General features: G+C 31.4%; 3 protein-coding genes across 4 annotated transcripts; 1 reads left to right on the forward strand and 2 right to left on the reverse strand.

Annotated features, from left to right (window-relative positions):
* Positions 1 to 9344: 9344 nt before the first annotated feature.
* On the reverse strand, positions 9345 to 13493 carry LOC129290946 (coatomer subunit zeta-3-like). Its single transcript, XM_054928009.1, has 8 exons — positions 13430 to 13493; positions 11981 to 12138; positions 11047 to 11206; positions 10730 to 10794; positions 10474 to 10619; positions 10287 to 10364; positions 10100 to 10184; positions 9345 to 9760 (listed from the first exon to the last, which is right to left on the reverse strand). The coding sequence occupies exons 2-8, from the start codon at positions 11990 to 11992 to the stop codon at positions 9701 to 9703; spliced, it is 606 nt and encodes a 201-aa protein (XP_054783984.1). The 5' UTR covers positions 11993 to 12138; positions 13430 to 13493; the 3' UTR covers positions 9345 to 9700.
* On the forward strand, positions 13467 to 16267 carry LOC129290116 (54S ribosomal protein L37, mitochondrial-like). Of its 2 annotated transcripts, none has more exons than XM_054926824.1 (3): positions 13467 to 13810; positions 14562 to 14704; positions 15706 to 16267. In XM_054926824.1, the coding sequence occupies exon 3, from the start codon at positions 15708 to 15710 to the stop codon at positions 16113 to 16115; it is 408 nt and encodes a 135-aa protein (XP_054782799.1). In that variant the 5' UTR covers positions 13467 to 13810; positions 14562 to 14704; positions 15706 to 15707; the 3' UTR covers positions 16116 to 16267. The 2 variants fall into 2 exon arrangements, with proteins under 2 accessions (XP_054782799.1, XP_054782798.1); XM_054926823.1 differs by having other exon boundaries at positions 13467 to 13740.
* Positions 16268 to 21844: 5577 nt separating this feature from the next.
* Positions 21845 to 23106, reverse strand: LOC129290228 (EPIDERMAL PATTERNING FACTOR-like protein 3). The gene is made up of 3 exons (XM_054926948.1): positions 22550 to 23106; positions 22407 to 22456; positions 21845 to 22279 (listed from the first exon to the last, which is right to left on the reverse strand). The coding sequence occupies exons 1-3, from the start codon at positions 22638 to 22640 to the stop codon at positions 22058 to 22060; spliced, it is 363 nt and encodes a 120-aa protein (XP_054782923.1). The 5' UTR covers positions 22641 to 23106; the 3' UTR covers positions 21845 to 22057.
* Positions 23107 to 23665: the final 559 nt, after the last annotated feature.

Consider the following 23665-nt stretch of genomic DNA (forward strand, 5'->3'; position numbering starts at 1 on the left):
TCTAAGTCAAGTCCATCCTTCCTCATAAATAAATAAACATTTCTCACATAATTCTTATCATTTTTATCAAACACATGAATACAAAAGGGATAATTAAAATAATTATAAAATCATATTAAAAGAGCACAATAAATTTCAGGTAATCGTTCTAACGAACGGGTGTTGTGGAGTGCCTAACACTTTCCCCACACTCAACCGACTCCCGAACCTATTCTCTGATTACGCAGATCATCCTTATCCTCCATTTAATTGGTTTCTCGAGATTTACCTCAAAATCTTGGTGGCGACTCCTCGTTCGATCCGATTCTGCCACGAAGGCCGGGGACCTCCGCTCGCGTGCCGTCCGCGTCGCATTTTTCCGGGTGCGACAGTATGTATTTCTTTCAGATCACAACATGAGTCATAATTAATTAATTTATAGTTTATAAATAATATTAGTTAAAATTTTAAATTATTAAAAATATTTGCATTTTTTCATTTCTATATTTATTGAGTATCTTGTATAAAAGTCTCGATAACATTAATTAAAATTTTAATGCATGATTTTTTTTCAAAAAGAGTAATGAATAAAGTAGAGATATAGTTGGAAAAATAAATATAAAAATTATTTAATGTTCTATATATTGGATAAAGTAAATTTTCTAAAATATATCTTATATTGTGATGGAGAGTAAATATAATTTAATCAAATAGTAATATTTTATGTGTGATTGGGGTTAAGATATAATTTTGTTCCTAAACTATTTTAAGAAAAGTAATATTACCCTTAAACTACTCATCATAGCAATGTTACCCCTAAAATTAATTAAATCAAAGCAATGTTGTAATATCTTAAACTTCAATCTAAATAACTAGTTACTAATTAGAGGCAAATTAGTAATTAGTAAATTGATTATGGTTTTGGATAGTGGAATAATGTGTGGTATTTATTGATTAATGTGATCACAAGATTGAAAGGTAAAATTGTGATTCAAGACGTAACACACGAGTAGCAATGAAAGTTGTCTCACTGTGCCATGCACTGTGGCATGTGCTGCATACATAGTGATGCATGATAATGGATTTGGATAAGTACATGATTTGGCTTGTGAAATTAGAGGAGAAAAGGGAAATTGAGGCACACGAGAGCGGAAAAGAAGGCTTCTCTACTAGAGCATTAATTTGTAAGAGTATGTGAGCTTGCTCCAACTAGCGACTTGCTGGGTAAGCTTCATACCACCTTGTACTATATTTCTATCGTAATTTTTTTAAGTTTGGACGATAGAGAAATTGAATCAAAGAGTTTTAAGAGATTAAAGTCAAAGAAAAAAGTTAAAAGGGTTGTTGGGTGCGAAATTAAGGTTTTGTGACTAGTCTAGTGTTTAGTGGTTGAACTTTAAGGTCATATGCTCAAATTGGCTTAAAGAATTAGGTTAAAAAGGGGTGTAAATGTTGATTAAATGAGAAAAAAATGGTGTTTTGGTCGTTTAAATAATCTAAGGGCAAATGACTATAGAGAATGAGTTGAGTGAACCTAAAAGATATTGATGGAATTGTTTCATGTGCAAAGAAATTTGGCTTAACCAAGTTAATGCCTTGTGCTAAGTATTGGGAATTAATCACGGGGTGTTTCATTGTGTAGATTAAATATATTTTTAACAAAGTCGCGATCCCGCATTTTTAAAATAAATTAAGGGCTTATATCTTTAATTATTGTGTGTAGTTGTAAATTTATATGTGGATGTAAAAGTAAAGCTTGAGATGAAAAATAGGACTTTACAAATGTTGTCTCCTCAATTTCAACATTCATTAATTGTAGTTAATGGGACTCACTTTTCATAAGTTAAAGTCCAATTTTGCCCATAAATGATTTTCAAATGAGTAGTATCCCCCCTAAACTATTTTAATTCGAGCTATGTTGCCCTCATTGTTTAAAAATTATAAACGTCTGTTAACAAGAGAGAGATAATGAAAAGTACTTTTTATATTAATGTAATTCCATTCATATCATTTTTGACATCCAATATTCATGTGAAAGCATTTATGTATGTCATGATATTCTCCACTAATATTCTAACGAGTCATGAACTATATATAGAGAAGAAGCTCAGTTTTTGTACTAATTTTTTCCAATAACAAATATGATAATAGCTCAAGTATAAATTTACATCAACAATATTCCACTAGGAGCTCTTAATCCAACAAAAAGCATATAAACAATATTTTTGAATTAAAAAATGTTGCTTCTTAGATCAGTTTACAAAATTGACTATCTTAAATATATACTTTCCAACATGCATTATAAACTAAAAAGCTTATACATAAACCATCATAAAGTGGTTATCCGAAAACTAGTTTAGTAGCTAAAATGTCACAGTGTAATTAAAATCCTAACTTGATTCAATATTAACTAAAAAAAGCAAATGGAAAATGAGTCCTAATAATTACAGTTAATGAAAATTTATAATTTTGAAGTAGCGAGTGCAATATTACTCCTTTAAGAATAGTTTCAAGATAAAATTATACCTTAATTTATAAAAGGTGAGTATAACAATGGATGTTTGAGCAGCAGGGATAATTATATTTTAATACTGCTACTTCAAAAATAATTTAAGAATAAAATTATATTTTAATCCAATAATTCAATGTTTTGTCTTTGCGGGCAGGCTAGAGGCTGCGGGATATGCATGTGGGCCAATAATTTGCCACGTCGTACAAGAGCAAACACGTTACACCGTATGGATTTTGTGAAGCAACCGACGGAATATCCATAGACCATAATTTCATAAAACAAAATTATGGAGGTTTATTTAATTAATTGATGATTGATGCATGATAAACATGAGACAAGTCATAAAATTGATGTTTTATACGACCCGTGACATGGTAGTACGAGTGATCCCTTCTCCGTTTCTATACACCTCACTCTCAATTTAACTTCAGGATAAAATTTTTAAATCTTATTTAATTTTAAAATACTGGTTTTTTGGCCATAACCTTCAATACATGTTAAAGATGCGGTGATGATTAAAATTGTCTTTTTTCTAATATTGCACCGCCTTAATTGCATTAAATGGTAATTTTTAGGCATGGTTTACGATAGATTGTAGTTATTAATTTTAATGAATGACAAAATTATTGATATAATTAGAATAGGAGGGAGTAAGTTGCTTTTAATTACCGCACCATAACAAAAAAAAGTAGTTAAATTATTAACATTGTATGAAAAGAAAGATATTTTTATTCCTCCTTGTTATATGCATTATTTTTAAAGCATGTTCTCTCATACGTCACATCTTGTTTTACTTGCAAAAAATTATAAAATGGTAAAATTTAAAAAAAATAATTACTAATCCATTTATTCACGCAAAGTGACGGATAAAAAGTACCAGTAATTATCAATAGAAGTTGGTCCAATGAATAAGAATTTAATTTATAATTTATAAGATTTTAAATTCAAATCTCATTATTAATATAAAAATTTTATTAGAAAAGCAATATACAAGTACCCCGATAAATTATCTTTGAGCACAGAAATATTTTTTAGTCTTGGAGAATTATCGAAATCCAATTCGCCCAAACGTTTTTTTAAATAAAAAAAATGTCACTTTGAAAATCGACTTATACAGGAAACTCAAAGAATAGTATCTGTTTGAAATCAAAAAAAATGAAAAGAAAAACAAAGGAAAGAAATAAATACTTAGGAAATTACAAATCGCGTGAATGAACTAAAGAAAATAGAAAGGATGAATAATGGCGCGTGCATTTTCCATATGGAGATTATGTTGTGCCAGTAAAATGACAGAGCAGGGCCTGCAATGTTTTTAAGACTTCAGATTATTCTGATTGGACAGCGGAGATCTATGGGGCCCATCCCAGACAGACGTATCCCACTCGTTGACACGTGGCCACGTGGCCTGTCCTCCTCTAGGCTCCAGCTATATTTGACCTTCTTAGATAGGCCTGCAAGCAGAGATCTGACTCGGAGTTACGCGGGAAACTAAAAGTAGTCTCTTTTTAAAATTGTATTTTTTTAAGTATTAATTACTATTTAAATTTTGTAAATTGTTTTATGAATGGAAATACTCAACTCTTGTCAATTTTAGAGTAGGAGTGGGAGTGGCTTTTAGCTTTTGAATTTTAGTTTCCGGAATTTGGTCTAAAGAAATTAAATGACTTGAAAAAAAAAAATCTCAAGGAACTTTAAGTCAGTCTCGTGAAAACTCTGGCATTAAGAAAGGATGGAACGGGAAAAAAGAAAAAAGAAAAAAAAAACTTTGATATCTAAAAGCACTAAATAACCGAACCCTTTTGTCGGCCAATATCAAGCTTCTTCCAAATAATCCAATTACCACGTAGCCCACCAAGCAAAATCGCCTTCCGTCGTGCTCAGACTGTCATTTCTACTTTAATGTCATGAGCTCATTTGGTCACTTGCATTTAGTATTTATTTTTATGCCGTGATGATATTTAAATCCTGAAAAATAAATTAACCATGCTTATGTTCTTTGAAAAAATTAAATAAATTATTTTAAATATTAATTTAAATAATTATAAATTAAAATCTTGACCGCAAATTGAGAGTTATTCCCTCAGGACTACGATAGAGAGTATTAGTAATCATTTTACAGTTCTAAAAAAATTAGGTAAGATTTTAACTTCCTGAAAAAATAATACATCTTTTAATTATATCTTCATTAAGTACTTTATATAAGTGTTTCAATGATAATAACTGAAATTTCAAAATATCATATTTCAAAAATAATAATGAATGAAATATAGAAGTATAGTTGGAATAACAATTATATAAACTAACCAATGTCTCATTTTTGAACCCAACAAAATTTATAGAAGATTCTATTTATTGTGGTCAAAAAAAAGTGTTTAAAATTTAAATATTTTATTTTTAATAAAAATTTTTGAATTACCCATGTTTAGATTGATGTTTACAACTCATTTTCGAAAAAAAAAAATTTGTTGTGCCTAACTGTTATTAATTATCACTTTTGTGATCTACCTTTCATTAATCCTCCTTGTTTTTATATTTATCTTTTCTTGATTACAACGATTTAGTCTTTTTAGGTGAGATTTAATTGAATTTGGTACTTTATACATTCATATATTTTAAAGAAGAGTGTTATAAATGGGTTTATATATTAATATGTCTTATTATTATTTTCACCATTCCTTTTATCTATATTTCTTATCAAGTAATAAAATAATTAGTCAAAATTTTGTTGCTGTGCTGGGAATAGAATAAAAATGGATCAAAAAGCAATTTATTTTTCAAATATTAATTTTTGGACTCAATATAACTTTCTTTTCAATTAACTCACAATAAATGTTAGACCTTGGATATTATCTGAAGGGAATTGAGTTTAAGTAGCAATTGATTTTGTTTTGGCCACGACAGGCATGTTCGTGAGGGGCAGAGCGGCATAAAAGGATCGAGGAAGATCCTTAAAAACCTTGTTAACGTGTTAAGTGGATAATGGGTTCCACGTCATTATTAAAAAAAGACATCCAAACACGTCTTACGTGATAATCCTTATCTCTAGGTTTGGATTAGAGAGAGAGAGAGAGAGAGAGAGAGAGAGAGAGAGAGAGAGAGAGAGGAGGATTCAATTTTCAGGGAAAAAAATTAATTATTTCAAAAGAGAGGGGTCTATGTTCCTTTCACACTTGGTCTTATTGAAGGTAGCTTTTAAAGGATTGCATGTGCTTAGTTTGAAATTACTTAGCTTGTACAGGAATAAAGAATAATCAACTTTTTTTCCCCCTTAAATTATAAAAAAGTGTTATCCTCTTCGGTAATAAAGGAAGAAGAAACTCTTCCCCTCTAAAGTGAGACCATTGGAAATGAGGATAAATTATAAAAGAGGACTTGATAAGGGTGATGATTACAAGTCAAGACCAAAAGAGTGAAATTTATTTTTAATAATATAATTTAGGAGTACTTAAAAACTGGGTTAGCTACCAATCTAGTACCTAATCCTTATTTACCGTGACCGGGCTAACCTAGCATAAAAAGATCAGATTTTCATATTGTAGTAAAAGCAAATAAAATTAAAAATAAAATGACATATAAATTTTATATATTAAATATATGTCCATCTAAAATATTCCCTTGAAAAAATAATATCATAATAAAAAGTAATATTTTCAAAATTTTAAAAACTCAACAATATACATTGTTCTTACATAAAGTTAGGAAATCAAATTAAAATTTTAAATAAAATAATATGTTGACTTCAAGGTTTTCATAATAACCATAAAGTAATTTATCAGGTATGATCTACAAAGAAAATCTCGTAAAATCAATTAACATTGATAAAAATTTACAATAACACACACATAGCGGACCGGGCCATCCCTAGTTGAAAAATTTTAACTTGCAGAGCTGTGATTTAGTAAACATGTGCCAATTTTTTTTTTTTTTTGTAATCTTCATGTCACTAATACATTAATTAGACGGGTATTTTATTTTAGTCAAAAGCTAATTTATAATTGCACAGAAGGACCGTGGTCCTTAAATTTAATACCATCATTTTGTAACCCTAAAGTGTAATTGTCAGCCTTGCATCGTCTTTATTTGTGATCTTCTATTGAAATAAAGCATTTCATTGGCCTCAGGGATCTCGAGCAATGTTTACTGTTAAGAATCTTTTTATTATCAGAAGGCATAAAGTGATAAGATTGGATTAATATATATATAACTTTGGTATACTTTTAGGCTTATAATGCTCCTTAAGAACTAAGATACCGAATACAACTTTTTATGTTGCGATTTGCAAAGGAAAACGTGTGTAGGGATAAGAATATTAATGCTCCCTCCATCTCTAAGTGTTTTTCTTAAATTTATTTTGTCTTTGAATATAACGAGGGCCTTAATATTTTTAAGTAATTAGTTTGCTCGTCTTGAAAAATAAAAGAGACATTAATTTGTTTTTTGTATATACCACCATCATGATATTAATTATGCCATTATGAGTAAAATTAAAAATTTATTATAATTTTATATGACTTCAATTAAATAATAAATTTTTATTGATATATAAATATTTAATTAAAAATATTTTATAATATAAGGATGGAAGGAGCAGATTATTGAGAAAATGGGCAATGACATGCCATCAACCATATATGCAGTCTCTGCTATGGAATAATAATTTTAAAAATGTGTTGTTTTACATTAGGTAATCAATAATTAATTGAAAGAGATTTGAAAGCAAAAGTGCAGGCCCCGTGGTCCGCCGGCTAATTTCAAATTCCAAATATTGAACGTTGGCATTGTTTGGCATCAGTGCCACGTATCAAGTGTCAACTATCCATTGTGCCAATTTAAATGATTTCTTTTTTAAACATTTACTATCAATTTAAGAGTTTCTGGTCTTTTTAAGCAAATGATTAAAGTCTTAGAATTTTAGTACACACTTTATCCACAGCTTTTTACAAGAAATAAATAAATATTTCACCCTATCCTATTTATCTAAGGACAAAGTTAATAAAGTTTAAATTTTTTTTTAATTATAATAAAACATTTTGGGACTAATTTATAAATAGGATAAAGGCAGCATTTCAAATTTCAAAATCATGACTGAATAAAAACACTACTCATCCTTAAGAGGAAAACAAGACGTTGAAAGCGCGTAAGAATGAGAATGGAAGGATAGAATGATGCAATCAAGTGGGGAAAGAAGAGGAAATTAGAAGAAATTTAAGAAATGAGGCGAATCTTGAACGTCATGTAAAGAAAAAAGAGAAGAAGACGATGTAGAAAATGATGGCATTTTTCAGTTTTCAATTTCAGACACAAATTTTTCTAAGTTGTTAATTGTCTTTTATTTGCGATTAAGGCACATGGACCTCCCAAATTCAAACCTAAATCAACACGAACACCAACTAATCCTCTCTGGCTCCACTTCTTTACCAATAAAGTTCTCTTCTGAGCTGGTCAACCACTGGCCGTTGCATCATTTTCCTCACAACTGTTCCATTGTTATTAAAAAAAAAACCTAAAATTAATATGTCAACCTTATGACCTACACAACAAAATTATATTTTAAGAAACCAGACATGGATGGCCTGGGGAAAAAAAAAAAAAACAAGGATCCTCGCATTCCAAGACATAAATCAAAAGTATTATTCATGACTTATAAATAGAATGAATTTTAAAAAAAGAGCTAATCCATCAAAATGATAAATCACAAGATTTAAATATCTATTGAAAGATGTGCTTGTATTTAATATTAACTATATTTAAATAGAATTTTTCTTCAACAAGAAAAAACCTCATGCACAATTAAAAAAACAGTGACGAGTGAACAACTTTTAATATATAGAAAAAAGTGAAAAATAGATTAATAATGGACCATGATCAAGGCACGTCGCTCACACAAGCCTTTCTGCATGTTGGTCATCTCTGGGAACGAGTTGGGCCAAACTAAATGTTGAATTTATCTGTACGGCCCATTCATAAACCATATATCTGTTCCTGGTTTGCTGGTTGGTCGGATCCAGCAATTTTTTGGGGGGCTGTAGCTGAATCGTGTAGCTTGTTCACTTTGTTGTAATTTAAAACCCTAATTATTTTATAGGAGTTTCTTCCAATTAAATCTGACAGTGTTCAAATCTAACTTACTTAATTAGTCATATAAAAAAATAAAATCCTAATATAATATCTTTCCTTGTTGTCTATCTTTTCAGACCCTAAAGCATTGCATAATTTTACCCACAACAAATAATAATAATGAATGTTGCATAATGGATTATGTGTGTTTGATTTTCAATTTAGTAAAAATTCATTTGTCAAAAGTTTATTTATATCAGGATATATTTTTTAAAAATTAGTTTGCTAAATTAAAAGTTATTTAGATAATATATAAATCAGATGAAATTAGCTTCAATCCATATTTCAAATTCAAATGTGAAATTTTTTAAATCATCATCCAAACCAATGATTTTAAATACATAAATTTTAAATGTAAGATTTCAAATCTAAAATCCAAATCCATTAATATAAACTGTACCTCAGTATAAGCTGCATTTTCTATTTGGAAAAGTTATTTTAAGAAAACGAAAATGTAAGAAAAGTTTTTGTTTGTTTGTTGTGTTTGATGAACGACAAAATGGTTTTCTGGAAGCTTGTCATATAATTTGTAGAGGAGAGATTTCTCATTTTCATTTTATATTAATTAGTAAAATTGGATTGACTAGCAAATGTTTGTTTGGTCTACAGAATAGAATAGAATTAAAAAAATAATAATTTTGTATATGGAATTTCTTTATAATCTTTAGATTTAAAAAAAGATGGTAATGAAAACACGCCGGCTACAATTGACTAATAATAATAAGAATATCATAGGTGTCGCCGAATTAAATAGGACATGAGTTAGATATTGCAACAGTTTGTGAGAAATTTTTTTTACATCAGTTTGTGGCGTAAAAGATAACAGATTAACCTAATTACCAGGAAACATAGAAACATGCTAATACTAAACTTAAGTTCCAATAGGGAGTTACACCTTAATTGGTTATTTTGCATGCAAAGTTTCTTGCAAATGCTTGGCCCAAAAAAAAAAAAAAGAAAAGAAAGAAAGGAAGGAAGAGGTATGAAGCTCACACAGTCATAGTCGGGTAACGAAAGCTGTCACTAAAAGGCGAGGAAGTAAAATTGATGGTCCAAAGGTACGAAACTTTCTCATGGGAGCAAGTAAAAACATCATTTCAGAAGGGTTCTGGTCAAATGCTCTCTAGCTGTGGCCCAAGCTTGAGTTAACGTCTGCAATGCCAAAAATTCACAGTTACGTCTCAGATCCAAGAAACTTGTCTTCCGTCATCCTAACATTTTTATATTACCATAATGAAGTAATCTAGCGACTTCTGGTTTACGAGGCAAATTTGCATCATTGTCATGTAAAATCAGCGGACAACACTAACATGAAGTTATTCTATTTTTTTTTAATTAAGTTCTCCAATAATAAAACATTGGACATGAACTTCATTTTTATATGTCAGTATCATACAATTGACTCTTTTGAAACATTCTTTATGGATCATTATTTTATTGATTAACGAGAGAGTATTTGATGAAGCTTAAACTGATAGGATTTTGGGGTACCTGATCAGACAGAGGTGCATCAGCATCCAAGCTATGGGAAGTTACTTTTTCAGCAATAAGTGATCCGCTTGTTTCAAGTATCATCCTTAAATTAGAGGGGAAAAAATATCAGACTTTCTTCAGAATTAAGATGAAACAAAAAAGAATTGTGAAGAAGAAATATTGAAGCAAAGAAACAAATGCATACCCCCCATCAACAATCTCATCAAGACATAAAAGAACAAGATCCAAGTTCTCTAGGGCCTCTCTTTTGTCAACGTTGTTCCTGCGGAAGTGACAGAGGGGAATACAAAAAGAAGAAGCATGAGACAATGGAAAATGGCAGCACCATCAAGACTAGATAGCAAAATATGGCAAGGAAAAAAAAAAAAAACCTTAATAGCAGGGCGATTGCGTCAGAGAAACCCTGAAGAACTGAAGCTAAAATGAGCTCATTTTCATCATCACCTCCAGTGACAAAGAAATGCAGATCTTGTACAAATTTGTAGATAATTATGTTGTTCTCAAGTAAAGTTCTCAGCTGCAGACATTAATTGTAAACTATACACCAGCATGAAAAACCATAATAAACAAGACCAACCTATATCCAGATCCATAAATTCTTTCAACAGGTAAATGTCAAAATGTTGCCGGAATCATCTTTAATGAAAAGAACTTGATTCTTTCGACCCTGACAATTGTAACAGATAACAGCACTACTTTGGTACGTTGCCCACGTGGGAATCAGGATTGGTGAATAATCATAAACCTTAGGTTGACGCTAAGTAAATGCGAATTACAAAGGAAGGTTTTGTTAAAGATCATTTCGTCCAATAATTTAAGCTGAAAAGCCAAGTTCTATCAATTTCTCTAACAGCATTGAAGACCTTCAGGCGTTATGTGTACAGAAATCATGACTAGTTATAATGTGTGCCTGCTAAAATGTGAAAGACTCTTGTGTGGCATACCTTCTGCTCGAGCATTTGTCTTTATAGTCTTATTAAACACATACTTCTCAAATGCTATCTTGGAGCTGTTGGTTGGCCAGTCATCTGTATAGTACTTGACTGCTACACGCTTTCCTTCTGCGTCTAGAAGAAGAATGTTCTTGATGATTGGACCCGTTCCCTATAGATGAAAATATACACCAGTTCATGTAAAATAATAAAAAATGGTAAGCATGAAGGGAACATCCGATGAAGTCACAATGTCTGCTCATCAGCAGAAGCGACAAATGGATTGTTCATTAGATCCAAGATGATACACAGAAGAACCTGACATTATTTCATATTAATGTCAGAAACCTAGCTCTAACTAGAAGACTTTAGTTTGCATTAAAGAGAAGAATGGATCTCTCTCTCTTTGTCTAATTCTCTTATTACCTAGTCCCATGCTTCCAGTTTGCGCATTTTGATGAAAACCAGATACAATTTGTTAATCGGTCAGTTGAAGAGCCTATTCTTTATAATCGAACACTGAATAAAAATACTTGTCATGTGATAATGTCTTTATAGGGTCTGAATTCTGAAATGCCAAGACTCAAACATTTCAAATTAAACCCCATTCACAGATATCTTAATTCAACTTCTTAATCAAGTCAAGATCCAACCTGGTGTTAGGTGATTAAGACTGGAAAAAACCATAACACAATCAAAATTACGAGGAATTCCTAACTCATGGGGACAAACTGAACGCGCCATTGTATTAAAGGATAGATTCTAATATAAAAAACTTGAAATTTTCATTACTTTGTTTAATGGAACTTGGCATGAAATAGCAGACGCATCTCACAATCTGCTCGTATTGATTAATGTGCAGATCATGATATGAAATATGGCTTGAAACATATGAAAATGATCAGAACTTGAATAGGATTTTGTGGAGAGATAAATGTACACTTACATGGGACGCCATTTCTGGGAGCAGAAGAGTTACGGTTCCGTGTCACAGGAGATCCGTTATGGTGATCGAATTGGGGAATTGTTACGTGTAAGAGAAGGAGGGCAATTCGGCAAATGCAAAATTGCTGCTCTAGAATAGTATATTGGTCTAATTTTCACCTTGAAAATAGCCCACAGGGATCAATGGTAACTCAACCCAAACCAGTTTACACAAAATAAGAAAAAAATAAATAATACATTTTGCTACAAAATGTCTAATATAATAAGCACACAAATTGTTTAGTTTTACTTTTCAAGTATGTTTTTATGATTTTTTTTTAAATGATACTTGTCACCTCAACATTTTTATAAAATAATTATAATTAATTTTGTTATAACTTTAGTTGGCCTACCGGAAAAAAGATACTTGAGTAACTTAAGAAGTATGGACCATGGTTATTAGAATTAGACTGGACTGACTAGTTCATTTGGTTTGATTGAAAATCGGTCCGAAAATGATACAAAACTTGGGAGGAGGAACCGCCCTCGTACTACTTGAATTAGAGGTGAACTGGACAGAATCGGGTGAATCACTGGTTCGAGTAGTTTCCTTATATTTTTTCTGCTCCTCAAAATTGCAAAACAATGTCGTTTTGCCTATTTTTGTTGTTGTTGTTGTTGTTGTTGTGCTGACAGACTCAAACACAAATGGTCACACAGATCCTAAATAGGAAATGCCCGATTGCCTAAGGGCTGTTTGGTTTGCTCACGTTTTACATTTAAAAAATAAAATTTTACTTTTAAGATGCTGTTTGGATAAAATATTTTATAAAAAAACATATTCTAAAAGCACATTTAAACAGTGGCTGAAAGTGAATTTCTAAAATGTAACTATTTAAAATTTTTAAAAAGTGAATTTAAAATTAGAATATTATTTGACCATATTATTACAAGTTTAATTTCTTATTCTTTTATTTAAAAAATAGTTAATTCATTAAAAATATAATTATTATTTTAATAATAATAATTAAGTTTCAAATTTTTAGCATTATAAATTGAATAATTAATAATGTTAACTTTTAGCATTAATGCATAATAAAAATTACAAATAATTATCACATTTTCTAAAATTATAAATTAAAAAAGTTACAAATAACTAGATATTAAATTTTTAGCATTATAAATTAAATTTTATAATATTTAAAATCTTTATCATATTTTTTAAATATTTTAAATATATTATATTTGTATAATAAAAATTATAAATTATTATAAATTAATATATTTTTTTGATAATTATATATTCAAAAGTACATCTTACTATTATAAATTAAATAACTTTCAATATATTAAATTAATTTTTAAAAAAATATATTTAAATATAAATTTTATTATAACAATTAATTTTTATTAAATTAATTTTTATCAAATAAATAAAGTTTTAGCAAATTTAAAATCAAACACACCGAACCTAAACTCTAACGTTGAGGCAGAACCAAAACGGCAGAGCCCTAGGGCATGTCAGCATCTTCCTGTCCTCTGTTTCTCAATCTCGCACTCGATCTCTTCGGCCGTGATTGATGAAGTGGCAGAGTGAAGAAAACGGATCCTAAAGTCCTCCAATTGTTCGTGAATCTTTTGGCCTCTTCATGCTCAACAGTTGACTACTCATGAATCTCTTCAGCCTCTTCGTGCTCGACAGCTCTTAACTTCACGTTTGACGGCTGCTCGAGTTTCTTGGCCTCTTCATGCTCGACTGCTCATGATTTCATCCCCTCCTCTGTAAGTGACTGCTACACTTCCAGCCTGCATCTAGTCTTAGTCATCTGCCATCGTCAATCTTCATTAACAGGTCGGAGCTTGTACAAAATGCTTATTTTGATTCTTCATAATTCATAAATAAAATCTATTATTTAATGGTTTTGTGAGTTTGGGTGCTGACTTTGCTTAAGCTTAGTAGTTTTTATGGATATGGAAGCTCCTGCTCTTGCTTTCGATGCCAATCTGCAAGCTAGTAATATTGGTTTATTTGATTTATAATTTATCCATTTATTATTTATATATTAATATTATTTTTTTTTTTGAATATGTATATAGATGTTGTCAAGGTGTGAATATTTTGTAATCTTTTTTTTAAATTTATCAAATGTTATAAAAGTTGAAGGAGATGTTTATTATTTTTAATATAATTTTAAAGAATTTAATTTAAAAAATGTGAATGGTAATTGAATGTTAAATATTGTAGGATTATTATTTTATTAGTTATACATTTTTTTTACTTTATCACTTTTTTTATAATTTTTAAATATATATTTAAAATATATTAATTTAATTACAGATGATTTGACCTTGATCCTAATCCAACTTCACCATCAATTATTAATAATCTGTTCAATATTCAATTCAATTTTAATAATATTGGCATGATCAGTGTCTCCAATAAAATTACTTTTAATAAAAAGTTATATATGAATAATAAAAAAATTATTGAGCAAATATTTATCCCAGCCCCAGGAATTTTATAAATAAAAAATTTGGGGTTAATTAATCTTGTTATTTGAGAAATTATCTTCGACTCCTTCCTAATTCTGTAATTCTCCCAGATATAACCCGACAACGCACACAATCTCGTACTACTAGTGGCTAGTGAGAAGCGCACCGTTTCTCTTCGTCGACGAACAAGCATTTCACACTACGCCGTCCACCGTTGTCATCGCTGCGCGTTCTCGAGCAAGTAGTGAAGAAGGTTCGAACTTAGGGCTTTCCCAAAATCCGGTGAAATTGATTTGTTCAATCTGGCTTTGAATCTAGATTTGAATTTGTTGCCCGCATCATCTGTTCCCTGCGCACGCTTGTTCTTGCTTTGTTTTAAATTTTTCACTTTGCTTTGGCCTTGAATCTGTTTGTGTAACCATTTCAATATTGACGCTTTTGAAATTGGGAATATTTACAGGTTGACTTTAATTTCTTTTTTATTATTGTTATTTTTTCTTGAATGGTGTGTAATTGGCTATTATACTTCTGACCTCTTCATTTTGATTACTAGCGACTTGTATGCTTTGGATTGTGTTGTTTTGCAATGTTGGATTTGCTGTGTATCGATATCCTGTCTATTAATCTCTTTATATTATCATCAATTTAGAAAATTCTCAAGGTATTTGTGACATTGTTAATGACCTGGCTCGAGTTGCGTACACCCGCCCCTGAAATATAGGTCCGCCTCTGATGATGAATGCATATAGTGTTTTTCTTGTTAGTGAATATCAGATGTTGTTTAACAGACTTCGCTAAAGAATTAATTGTTGGATTCAGAGAACGTTAGCATATGACATTATTTTTAATACAGGTGGGATATTCTGCCTGCTACAGTAATGTGAGGACAGAGTGGGATGGGCCTTGGATCAGTTTATTTTCATTAGGAAATAGCTATTATGAAGTCATGATATTGCACGGTTTCATTGTAACTTGCATGTTCAATTGTTCATTCCCTGATATGGACTGTGGCGCATAGCTGACAGTTTTAATTTAGCACAAAACTACCTGAGTTTTGCCCCTATCCATCATTCCATCTTGTAAGAAAGTAGGACTTTAGATTCTGAGCAAGTGTAGTCATAGAAAAGTTACTTTTGGCAGATGAGATGAATTCAAAGTTTGGTTCATTTGTTCTGAGTTGTATTAGTGTTTAACCAATTTTATCCGTGCATCATTCTTCCTTTGGAATTTTTAATTAGATAAATAATGTTGCAGAGATGGATAGAGTCATGGCAATGAACCATGCCAGGTTTGTAAGTGGCATCCTTGTTAGCAAGGAGGCTGTTGGAGTTGCTTGCCACCGAACATTTGCTACAGGTAAGGCAAAGAAAGGATCTAAAGGGGGCGCCGCATCTGATGCACCGAAAGCGTCCACTCTTAGCAAAGAAGTCAAGTCAACTACTGTAGTTGGTGCCAACATCCTCAAGGACGGAGCGGATCCAAAGATACTGCCTGATTCTGAATACCCTGATTGGTTGTGGCACCAGCTTGATAAACGCCCCGCGCTAAGTGAATTGAGAAGGAAGAATATTGAAACGCTCCATTATGCAGATCTAAAACGCTTCGTTAAGCTGGACAATCGAGCAAGAATTAAGGAGAACAACTCTGTCAAGGCCAAGAACTGATTTTACGATAGAAAAAACAGAAGAGGGTAAGGGATGTTATTTCTTCAAGTACTGTGAATTTGTCTTCTAAGAATTTTCATTAATGAACTTTCATTTATGGAGATTGTAATGTGAAAAACATACGATGAAGACATGCTTTAACAATTTCTGTAGCTTTCTTTTCTATTCTCAATCTCATTTTTTCTGGGATGTTTTACAAGATTACAAGACAAGCTTTGCTGATCGAAAAGATATGTTTAAAACAGCATAATGCAGAAATTAAATATCTTTCGCTTCATGCTTGTGAGGTTTGTATCTGACCGTTAATATCCTGTCTCTTGGTCCGCAATTGACTATCGATTGATTTTGCAGTTGTCATTTGTTAGTGATGGCCGCCACCAATTCAGTGGCAGGGTTTGATTTATAAATGATAATTTTATGTGAACTCTGATAGCAGGCTTATAATTATTGACCAGATTTATATACTTTTGTAAGGCTTTTACTTAATGCATGTTTTTTTTTTTTTTTGGTTGCATTTGAAGTCAAGAGCTAAAAGGCTTACAAGAAAGAAACTCAAGAAGAAATCTCTTTGTCATCATCCATCACCTTCAAATAAAAAAGTGAGGGTTGATCAAAAGATTGAAACATACCTATTTTATCTAAAGCAAATTTGGCAAAAAAATGAACATAATAATTGGCTTCTCTAAATATACAGAAACATCACATTCTCTATTAAAAAGGATTGTGCTTGATTAATAATATTCACAAACGGGTGATATTTTTGGTTGAAATTAAGGAGGAGGTTTATTGCATTTGCACGATTAGTAAATACTTTGACCTTCCGCAATCCCATATCCCAACATAGTTGAAGACCATATATAATTATCAACAACTTAGTTATAACAACACGTAATTACCAACACAGACATTGAGTGTTTAAAATTGAGACTTGTGTTATATGAATGTGATAGGACAAAAATGGGTAGAGAGAAATAAAAAAAAAAATTTATTAAAATATGAAATCGAAATTTAATTTCATAAATTAATAAAGGTAAAGGAAAATTTTTAATAAAAGATGAGCAAGAATTTTAAATTCATACAACTAATAAAATTAAAGGAGAATCTTCATTAATATAACAAAATAATAATCAAATTTCTAGATGATTTTTACATGTTGAGTTTTAGTATTTATAGATAGAAAAATGACTAATTATTCCTGAAACAGTCCCATTAATTCATAGCTCTGATATTGGAAGATTACTACCTAAAATATAAATAAAAAAATTATAATTATTGACTTAATCTGCAAGGGGAGAGGATTTTCTTCTCTTCTTTCCCTTCTCTTCTTAATTTATAACTATTAAATCAAGATTTTAAATAATTTACATTAGATCTCCTTATTTTCACTGCATTTTTAAATTGTTGTTATTAAATTTTAGTTGTTTGAATTTTATTATTTATATTTTTATAATTTAATATTTTAATAATAATTTTGTAGAAAATCAAATTTAAACCGTTTAAATGTTAATCTAACGGCTAAAAAGGAAAACTAATGAAAGATCTATAGCCACCTACAAATATTCACTATTCTTAAATTTAAATACCATTCAACGAACCTTACAAAACAGAAAATAATTTAAATATTAAATTAAAAATAACTTCAAATAATATTTATTCTTAATATATCACTAACCTTTCAAATTATTCATTTCTCCACCATAATTAGTAGTTTAGTACTCTGTCAATGCTCCCCTTGAAAATTTGCTATGGTCCTCAATGCAAGGGTATCTGGGGGTTGAGATAGGAGTAATAAGTAAATAATAGGGTCGAACAAGAAGCTGCAGCCTGCATGGAAACTTGAGGGATGAAGTTGCAGGGAGACTACTATCCATCAACGGCAGGACCTGGCATTCAAAGAAGCTCCCTTAAAGCTTCATTGCAGATATGTTGTTACTACACACAGAAATTTCAGCACTTTCAGGTTCAAGATCTTCAATTTCAGCATCTTCAAGAGGCGGAGCAATTTCTTCACCTTCTCTGTGATTTCCACCAACGAAAAAGAACTTTTGCAGTGATGCCCAGGCCAGAACGTGTCCCCACAGCAAAAACACAAGCCCTTCTCTGTCCTCCTCATGATGGAGTTTCTGGACAGCCTTGAAGTCGCCGGCCTGAGCACGGAGGAAGACGACGCAGATGGTTTGTACTTTGCGCGCCATCGATGAAAACGCTGTCGCAGTGTTTTTTGTTTTTTTTTTTCCTGGTCACGTGCGAGAGGGGCAGACGCAAAATTGGACCTGTTTTCGGTCTGGAAATAATTGGGCTCGGGCCCATTCACACTTAACTTGCTTTCATGTTCTGGGGCAAGATTTGCAGCCTTACAGTGTTAGGCTTCTGTATGCGGGCAAAAGTTCTTAACTTCTCCTTCAAGCAGCCGAGAAGACAGTGCCCTGGTCAGTGGGATACTTGAGTGACGCATTTTGCAAATTCTTGCCTGTACTCATGGACTGAATCAGTTTGCCTATACTGCACAAGAACTTATCATAGAGAATTGTATGTTTCATGTTAATGGAAGTAAAGAAATCACGTGCATCTTACCTCAATTCTATCAACTTTGTAGTCTTTAAAGGTGTGATAATATTAAAAACAATTTTCAACCTCTAAGATCCATGGGGATCTCCACCATCATACTTGAGAAAATGCCTTCTAGAAGATGGATGATAATAGGATGGGATGGATGGTGAAAATGTAGGTTTGTGAAGGAGTGTGAGATGGGTGGGAACCATCTTTGGATGGAATGACTTTGATGCCAGACAATAGGATTTTGAAAAGCCTAAGTCATGTCCAGCCATTTATAGAAACTAATGAGCAGTTATGAGTGCAGGTCATTCTAATCCAAAGAAGCATAGAATTGCAACTAAACCAAGTGAATGACTATAAACAAGTTAAATTCAAAAGGTAATTCAAAGAGTTTGAGGGGTTAAGATATTTACAATTTTCACATTTAATGCTAGCAATAAAAGGAAAAATGTGTAAAAGTATTCAAAGTAACTTTTCAAGGTTAGATTCTACAACTACTATCCTTGCCTTTACTTATATTCACATTACAATTCACACATATTCTCTCTCTCACTTATCTAAAATTTTTAACACCACTTTTGTTTGAATTTTCTCTCATTTTTCTCCCATTTTCCAAATTTGTAGAGAAAAATAAGAAAGATAAATCTTTATTTTTTTATCATCAAAAGATAAATCTTTATTAAAATATAAAATCAAAATCTAACTTCATAAATCAATAAAGATAAAGGAAGTTTTCTATGGATAAATTGGCCCACTGGCTAAAAAAAAATTTTTATGTCTAAAAATTTGGGAGTATGACTGATTCACATTAACATACAAAGAGTTTATCATTGATATACAAGAGGTTTATTATTAAAAATTTAAAAATTTATAAGGAATTTATCATTGACAAAATAATAAATCGGTCATAATACAAAATATAATAAATATTAGTTTGTTTGTTTGGTTCGATTTTATAACATGGGTTATATCTATAAAAGCCCCAAGATGAGTAAGAATTTTAAGCTCATAGACAACTAATAAAACTAAAGGAGGATCTCCATTAATATAAAAAATAATGATTATATTTTCACATGATTTCTACATGTTGTACCTTAATCCATTAATCCATAACTTAGATAACGAAACATAATTGCCTAAAATATAAATAACTAAATATAATTATTGACTTCATTTACAAGTACCCACTACTCCTAAATTTTAGGGCCACTTAACAAACCTTACAAAATAGAAAATAGATAAATATTAAATTGAAAATACTTCAAATAATATTTATTTCTAATATATCTCTAACTTCCCAAATTATTCATTATCCCACTATAATAGATAAAGTACTAAAAACTGGACCGATTATTGAATCGATTAAGCTATTGGGTTACAGGTTAATGGTTCAACTGGCATTGAACCAGGGGTCTACCCAAAGGGCAAATCAATCATGATCAAAATAATACAATCTAAATAAAAAAACATTAATCATGAAAATATTTAACCAAATTCAAAATTATTCTTTAATACAAGATACAAATATAATAATAATTATAGAATTACAACAACTCAAAAGTCTAATAATAATAAAATATAACTTTTTAAATATTTATTCTTACAATTATAATTTACAACCCTTCAATCATTAAAAAGTCTAAAATTAATAATCACTAATACTAAAATCATCAATAATGACAATCATAAATCATAAATGCTAAGCAGCAATTAAACAAATGAATAGGAGCAAATAATGAAAGATTAAAATAATGAAGAATATTAAATATTTTAAATTCAAACTTACAATTAAGGCTCTCTATTTAAAATTTAAATCACAAATAGTGAAATTTAATTTAATTGCCTTACCTTTTGTTGCCTCGCTTTTTGAATTTTCAAGTTGATTTTTCTACTTTTTATTTAGTTTTTACAACTTAAGAAAAAAATAAAAATTAAAAAAGTGACTCAGTTGATCCAACAACTTGGCCGGGTTATCCTGGGCTGATCCCAGGTTAGTCGGGTCACATTAAATCAGTGATTGACTGGTTAAGGTAGAAACTCAAATCAGATCATTGATTCATAAGCTGAATTAGCCAGTTCGGTCCGAGTTTCCATACAATGATAATGGATACTCTATCAGAATTATAGCTAAACTCACCCAGCATAAATGTAACCCCCTCTTCCCATAAAACCCCCGGGGGTGGGGGATTACATCGTGCAGAGATTACTAGTATTTTCTTCTTACTTGAAAGAGCCGCTAATTTTGTTTTTTAAATTTCACTTACGGTTATGGACTTACGGGGTGCCTTGGTTTTGACAGAAGCTAGCTTCTGGCTAACATTGGACGCTTTTGTTTAGTTTAAGAATGTTTTGGTTGACACTTGCGGTAAAAGAATGTTTTTGGTGCATCGACTGGTTTCTCTCTCTTATCAATGAAGTTAAGCTCATTCGAGCTATAACGAATTGGTGTTCAAGTGGGCAAAGATTCGAAACCTTCAGCTCATCCCCCAAGAAACTTTCTTCTTAATCAAAGATGTACTAACTGAAGCCTATTTAAAAATATAGGTCAGATCTTATCAATGTAGTGACTTCGATTTTGCAATATAGATGGTGATGCAATATACATACATATATATATATATATATATATATGTTTGCTGTTCACCTTTAAAGCTTATATAAATATTTAAGGACAACTATTTTCACTTGTATATAAAATTCGAAACCCAATATAATAAAATGATCGAGAATAACCAGTTCAAAATATTAATCAGTATAAGTTTTTAACTTTTAGTTGTTTATTGCTACAATATAATCTCCAACAATATGAATAATGATCGTTACCCATAACTCTTAAGGGTAACGTAAAAAGATTTCCTTTCTGTTTTTTGTCTTTTGTCTTGTCAGTTCTGTTAGAAGTTCTGATTTGGTTAATGAAACTTGAAAGTACAATGACAGATATCAGCAGTCTTTTCCTTTCACATTCAGACCCATCCAGAGAAAGAATGTATGAAACGCAGAAATGCAAATTGAATAAACCTTGTCAAGTATCGCAGATCAAGATTTCTTCCTTATTTTTCTTTTAAATCATTTTCAGACCTGTCATATCCATCGATATCAATGCATGTCTTGTTAATCAGTTAGTATTTGTTAATGCATATCATCTGCATTTAGCTCTATCTCAAGAATTTGAGTGTTTGAACGACAAGCGCATTATTAAATGGCAACTGGCAAGTCTAAAGCCTAAAACCAGTTAGTGAATAGGCACTGATAATGTACTGACAGTTCAAATGATGAGTTTCTCAACTTGGTTTGGATTACTTTAAACTCTAGGTTTGTACAAAGGCCATAGGGACAATAAGTATGAAGCCCAAAGAAGAGGGTGTGTGTGTGTATGAACAAAATGTTCAAGGGCTGTAGAAGGAAGGGCCACACTTGCATTTCCAGCTCTCTGGTTCATAATTTGCATATTGGATTCCCATATGGTTGTGTTGCCTGCTGGTGCTGGGCACTTGAATGGCTTCACATGGTGTGCATCCATTACACTTGTGCTCGCAAATTGGTGGGGTTGACCCAATTTTGCTAACCCCCGTGTTATATTTTTCTCTCATGGCTTCTGACATTATTTCCTGCAACATAGTGAAAACAGATATTCAGTATAGGTTTATTAAAAGGACAAGCCTGATATTTCTGCTCCAAGAAATTCAATACTCCACCTAAGTGGTTGAAGATTTCTTGCTCTTGACAGAGCCATACCTGTTTTGGTTCTAGAGTATATGGAGAAGATTGTGGAGCCTGTTCTGGACCTGCTAAAGGATATATTTGATCATGAACAAATCCACAAGTGTAACAAGAGAGAAGAAGTGAATCTTGAAAACGTTGTTCAAGTGATGACTAACCTGGAACAGAAGGTATTGTTCTAGCTGTAGAAACCCAACTCAGAAGTTGCAGAGCTAGCATGAAACAACAAAATCTTGATCTTCCCTTCATGTTTCTTGGTTGTTTCTTTTCAAATGGGCTAATGATAAAAGTGATGAAGAAGAAGAAGAAGAAGAAGAAGCTATACGTGATAATGATAGCGATGGTGAAGGTAACTCACAATGAGAGGCTAGGGGATGACACCTAGAGTGACATTATTGGGGTCAATTTATAAGAAGAGGAAAGAAAGGAATGAAGGCTAGCAGCAGAAGAGCTTACGATTCCCAAAGACTGAAGGACTTGATTGCGTTACTCTTATTACAATCTTTGGATTGGAGAAGGGAGATTTTTGATGTACAAGCAAGTGAATCTTTCTGGTTTCTTGTGGCACTGTTAAAAAGCTCACCAGCAAGTTTCACCATCATTTGACAGCTCGCCAAAGTAAGAGAAAACAGTGACTCCTCATTGGAGCCCCTCTCCCTCTCCCCCTGCTTCCACTGACATTCGCTTGCTTAGCTTTCAATACAAGCCACACACAAGTCAGTCTCTCTCTTTCGTTCTGTTTTTTTTTTTAAAAATACACACACACTCTCTCTCTCAATTAGTCAATTTCATTCTCTTATTAAATCAAAATCTAAAAAGCAAGAGGGAAAAAAGTACGACAATTTGGTGGTCTGCAGAGTCCAGAATAACAGCAATCTTTTTGGGTCTGAAACACCTGCCACACTTTATTGGTGAGTTTTTATATGGCACCAAATAAGTAATTTGAAAGTTAGAATTAATTATTCATTTTCATTTAGTGTGTGCGTGTTTCTCTTTGTGCAGCAACGTTAGTTAAGTCTTGAGAGTGGGCCTTTCGAGTGGGTTTATTATTATGATGATGATGATTGAAGAAAAGCTATTTGTTGTTTACACAGTTGAAATACGAGCAACTATATGCTGTTGGCAATAAGTGGTTAATTATTGATATTCTGCTTTATCTCACTATTACTCATTTTGTAAGAAGGCATTGATAATATCAATGGCAGCTGATTTTTTTCGTTTTTTAACTACCTCATATTCTAAAATTATATTGAGTATGGTTAATGCTAAAAAAA

Source organism: Prosopis cineraria, unplaced genomic scaffold, assembly GCF_029017545.1.
Source record: "Prosopis cineraria cultivar Desert tree isolate PC_DT_omini unplaced genomic scaffold, ASM2901754v1 PC13, whole genome shotgun sequence".
NCBI lineage: Eukaryota > Viridiplantae > Streptophyta > Magnoliopsida > Fabales > Fabaceae > Prosopis > Prosopis cineraria.

Bases quoted from the DNA above. Each gene is read 5' to 3' on its own strand.
- LOC129290946 (XM_054928009.1), bottom strand. The intron at 10,795-11,046 runs GTATGCCACACA...GTACCAAAGTAG, and splicing joins GACAAATGCTCGAGCAGAAG to TGCTGTTATCTGTTACAATT. The intron at 9,761-10,099 runs GTACCCCAAAAT...TTGGCATTGCAG, and splicing joins ATGCACCTCTGTCTGATCAG to ACGTTAACTCAAGCTTGGGC.
- LOC129290116 (XM_054926824.1), top strand. From the start codon at position 15,708: ATGGATAGAGTCATGGCAATGAACCATGCCAGGTTTGTAAGTGGCATC.
- LOC129290228 (XM_054926948.1), bottom strand. From the start codon at position 22,640: ATGAAGGGAAGATCAAGATTTTGTTGTTTCATGCTAGCTCTGCAACTT. The intron at 22,457-22,549 runs GTTAGTCATCAC...ATCCTTTAGCAG, and splicing joins AACAATACCTTCTGTTCCAG to GTCCAGAACAGGCTCCACAA. The intron at 22,280-22,406 runs GTATGGCTCTGT...ACTATGTTGCAG, and splicing joins ATACTCTAGAACCAAAACAG to GAAATAATGTCAGAAGCCAT.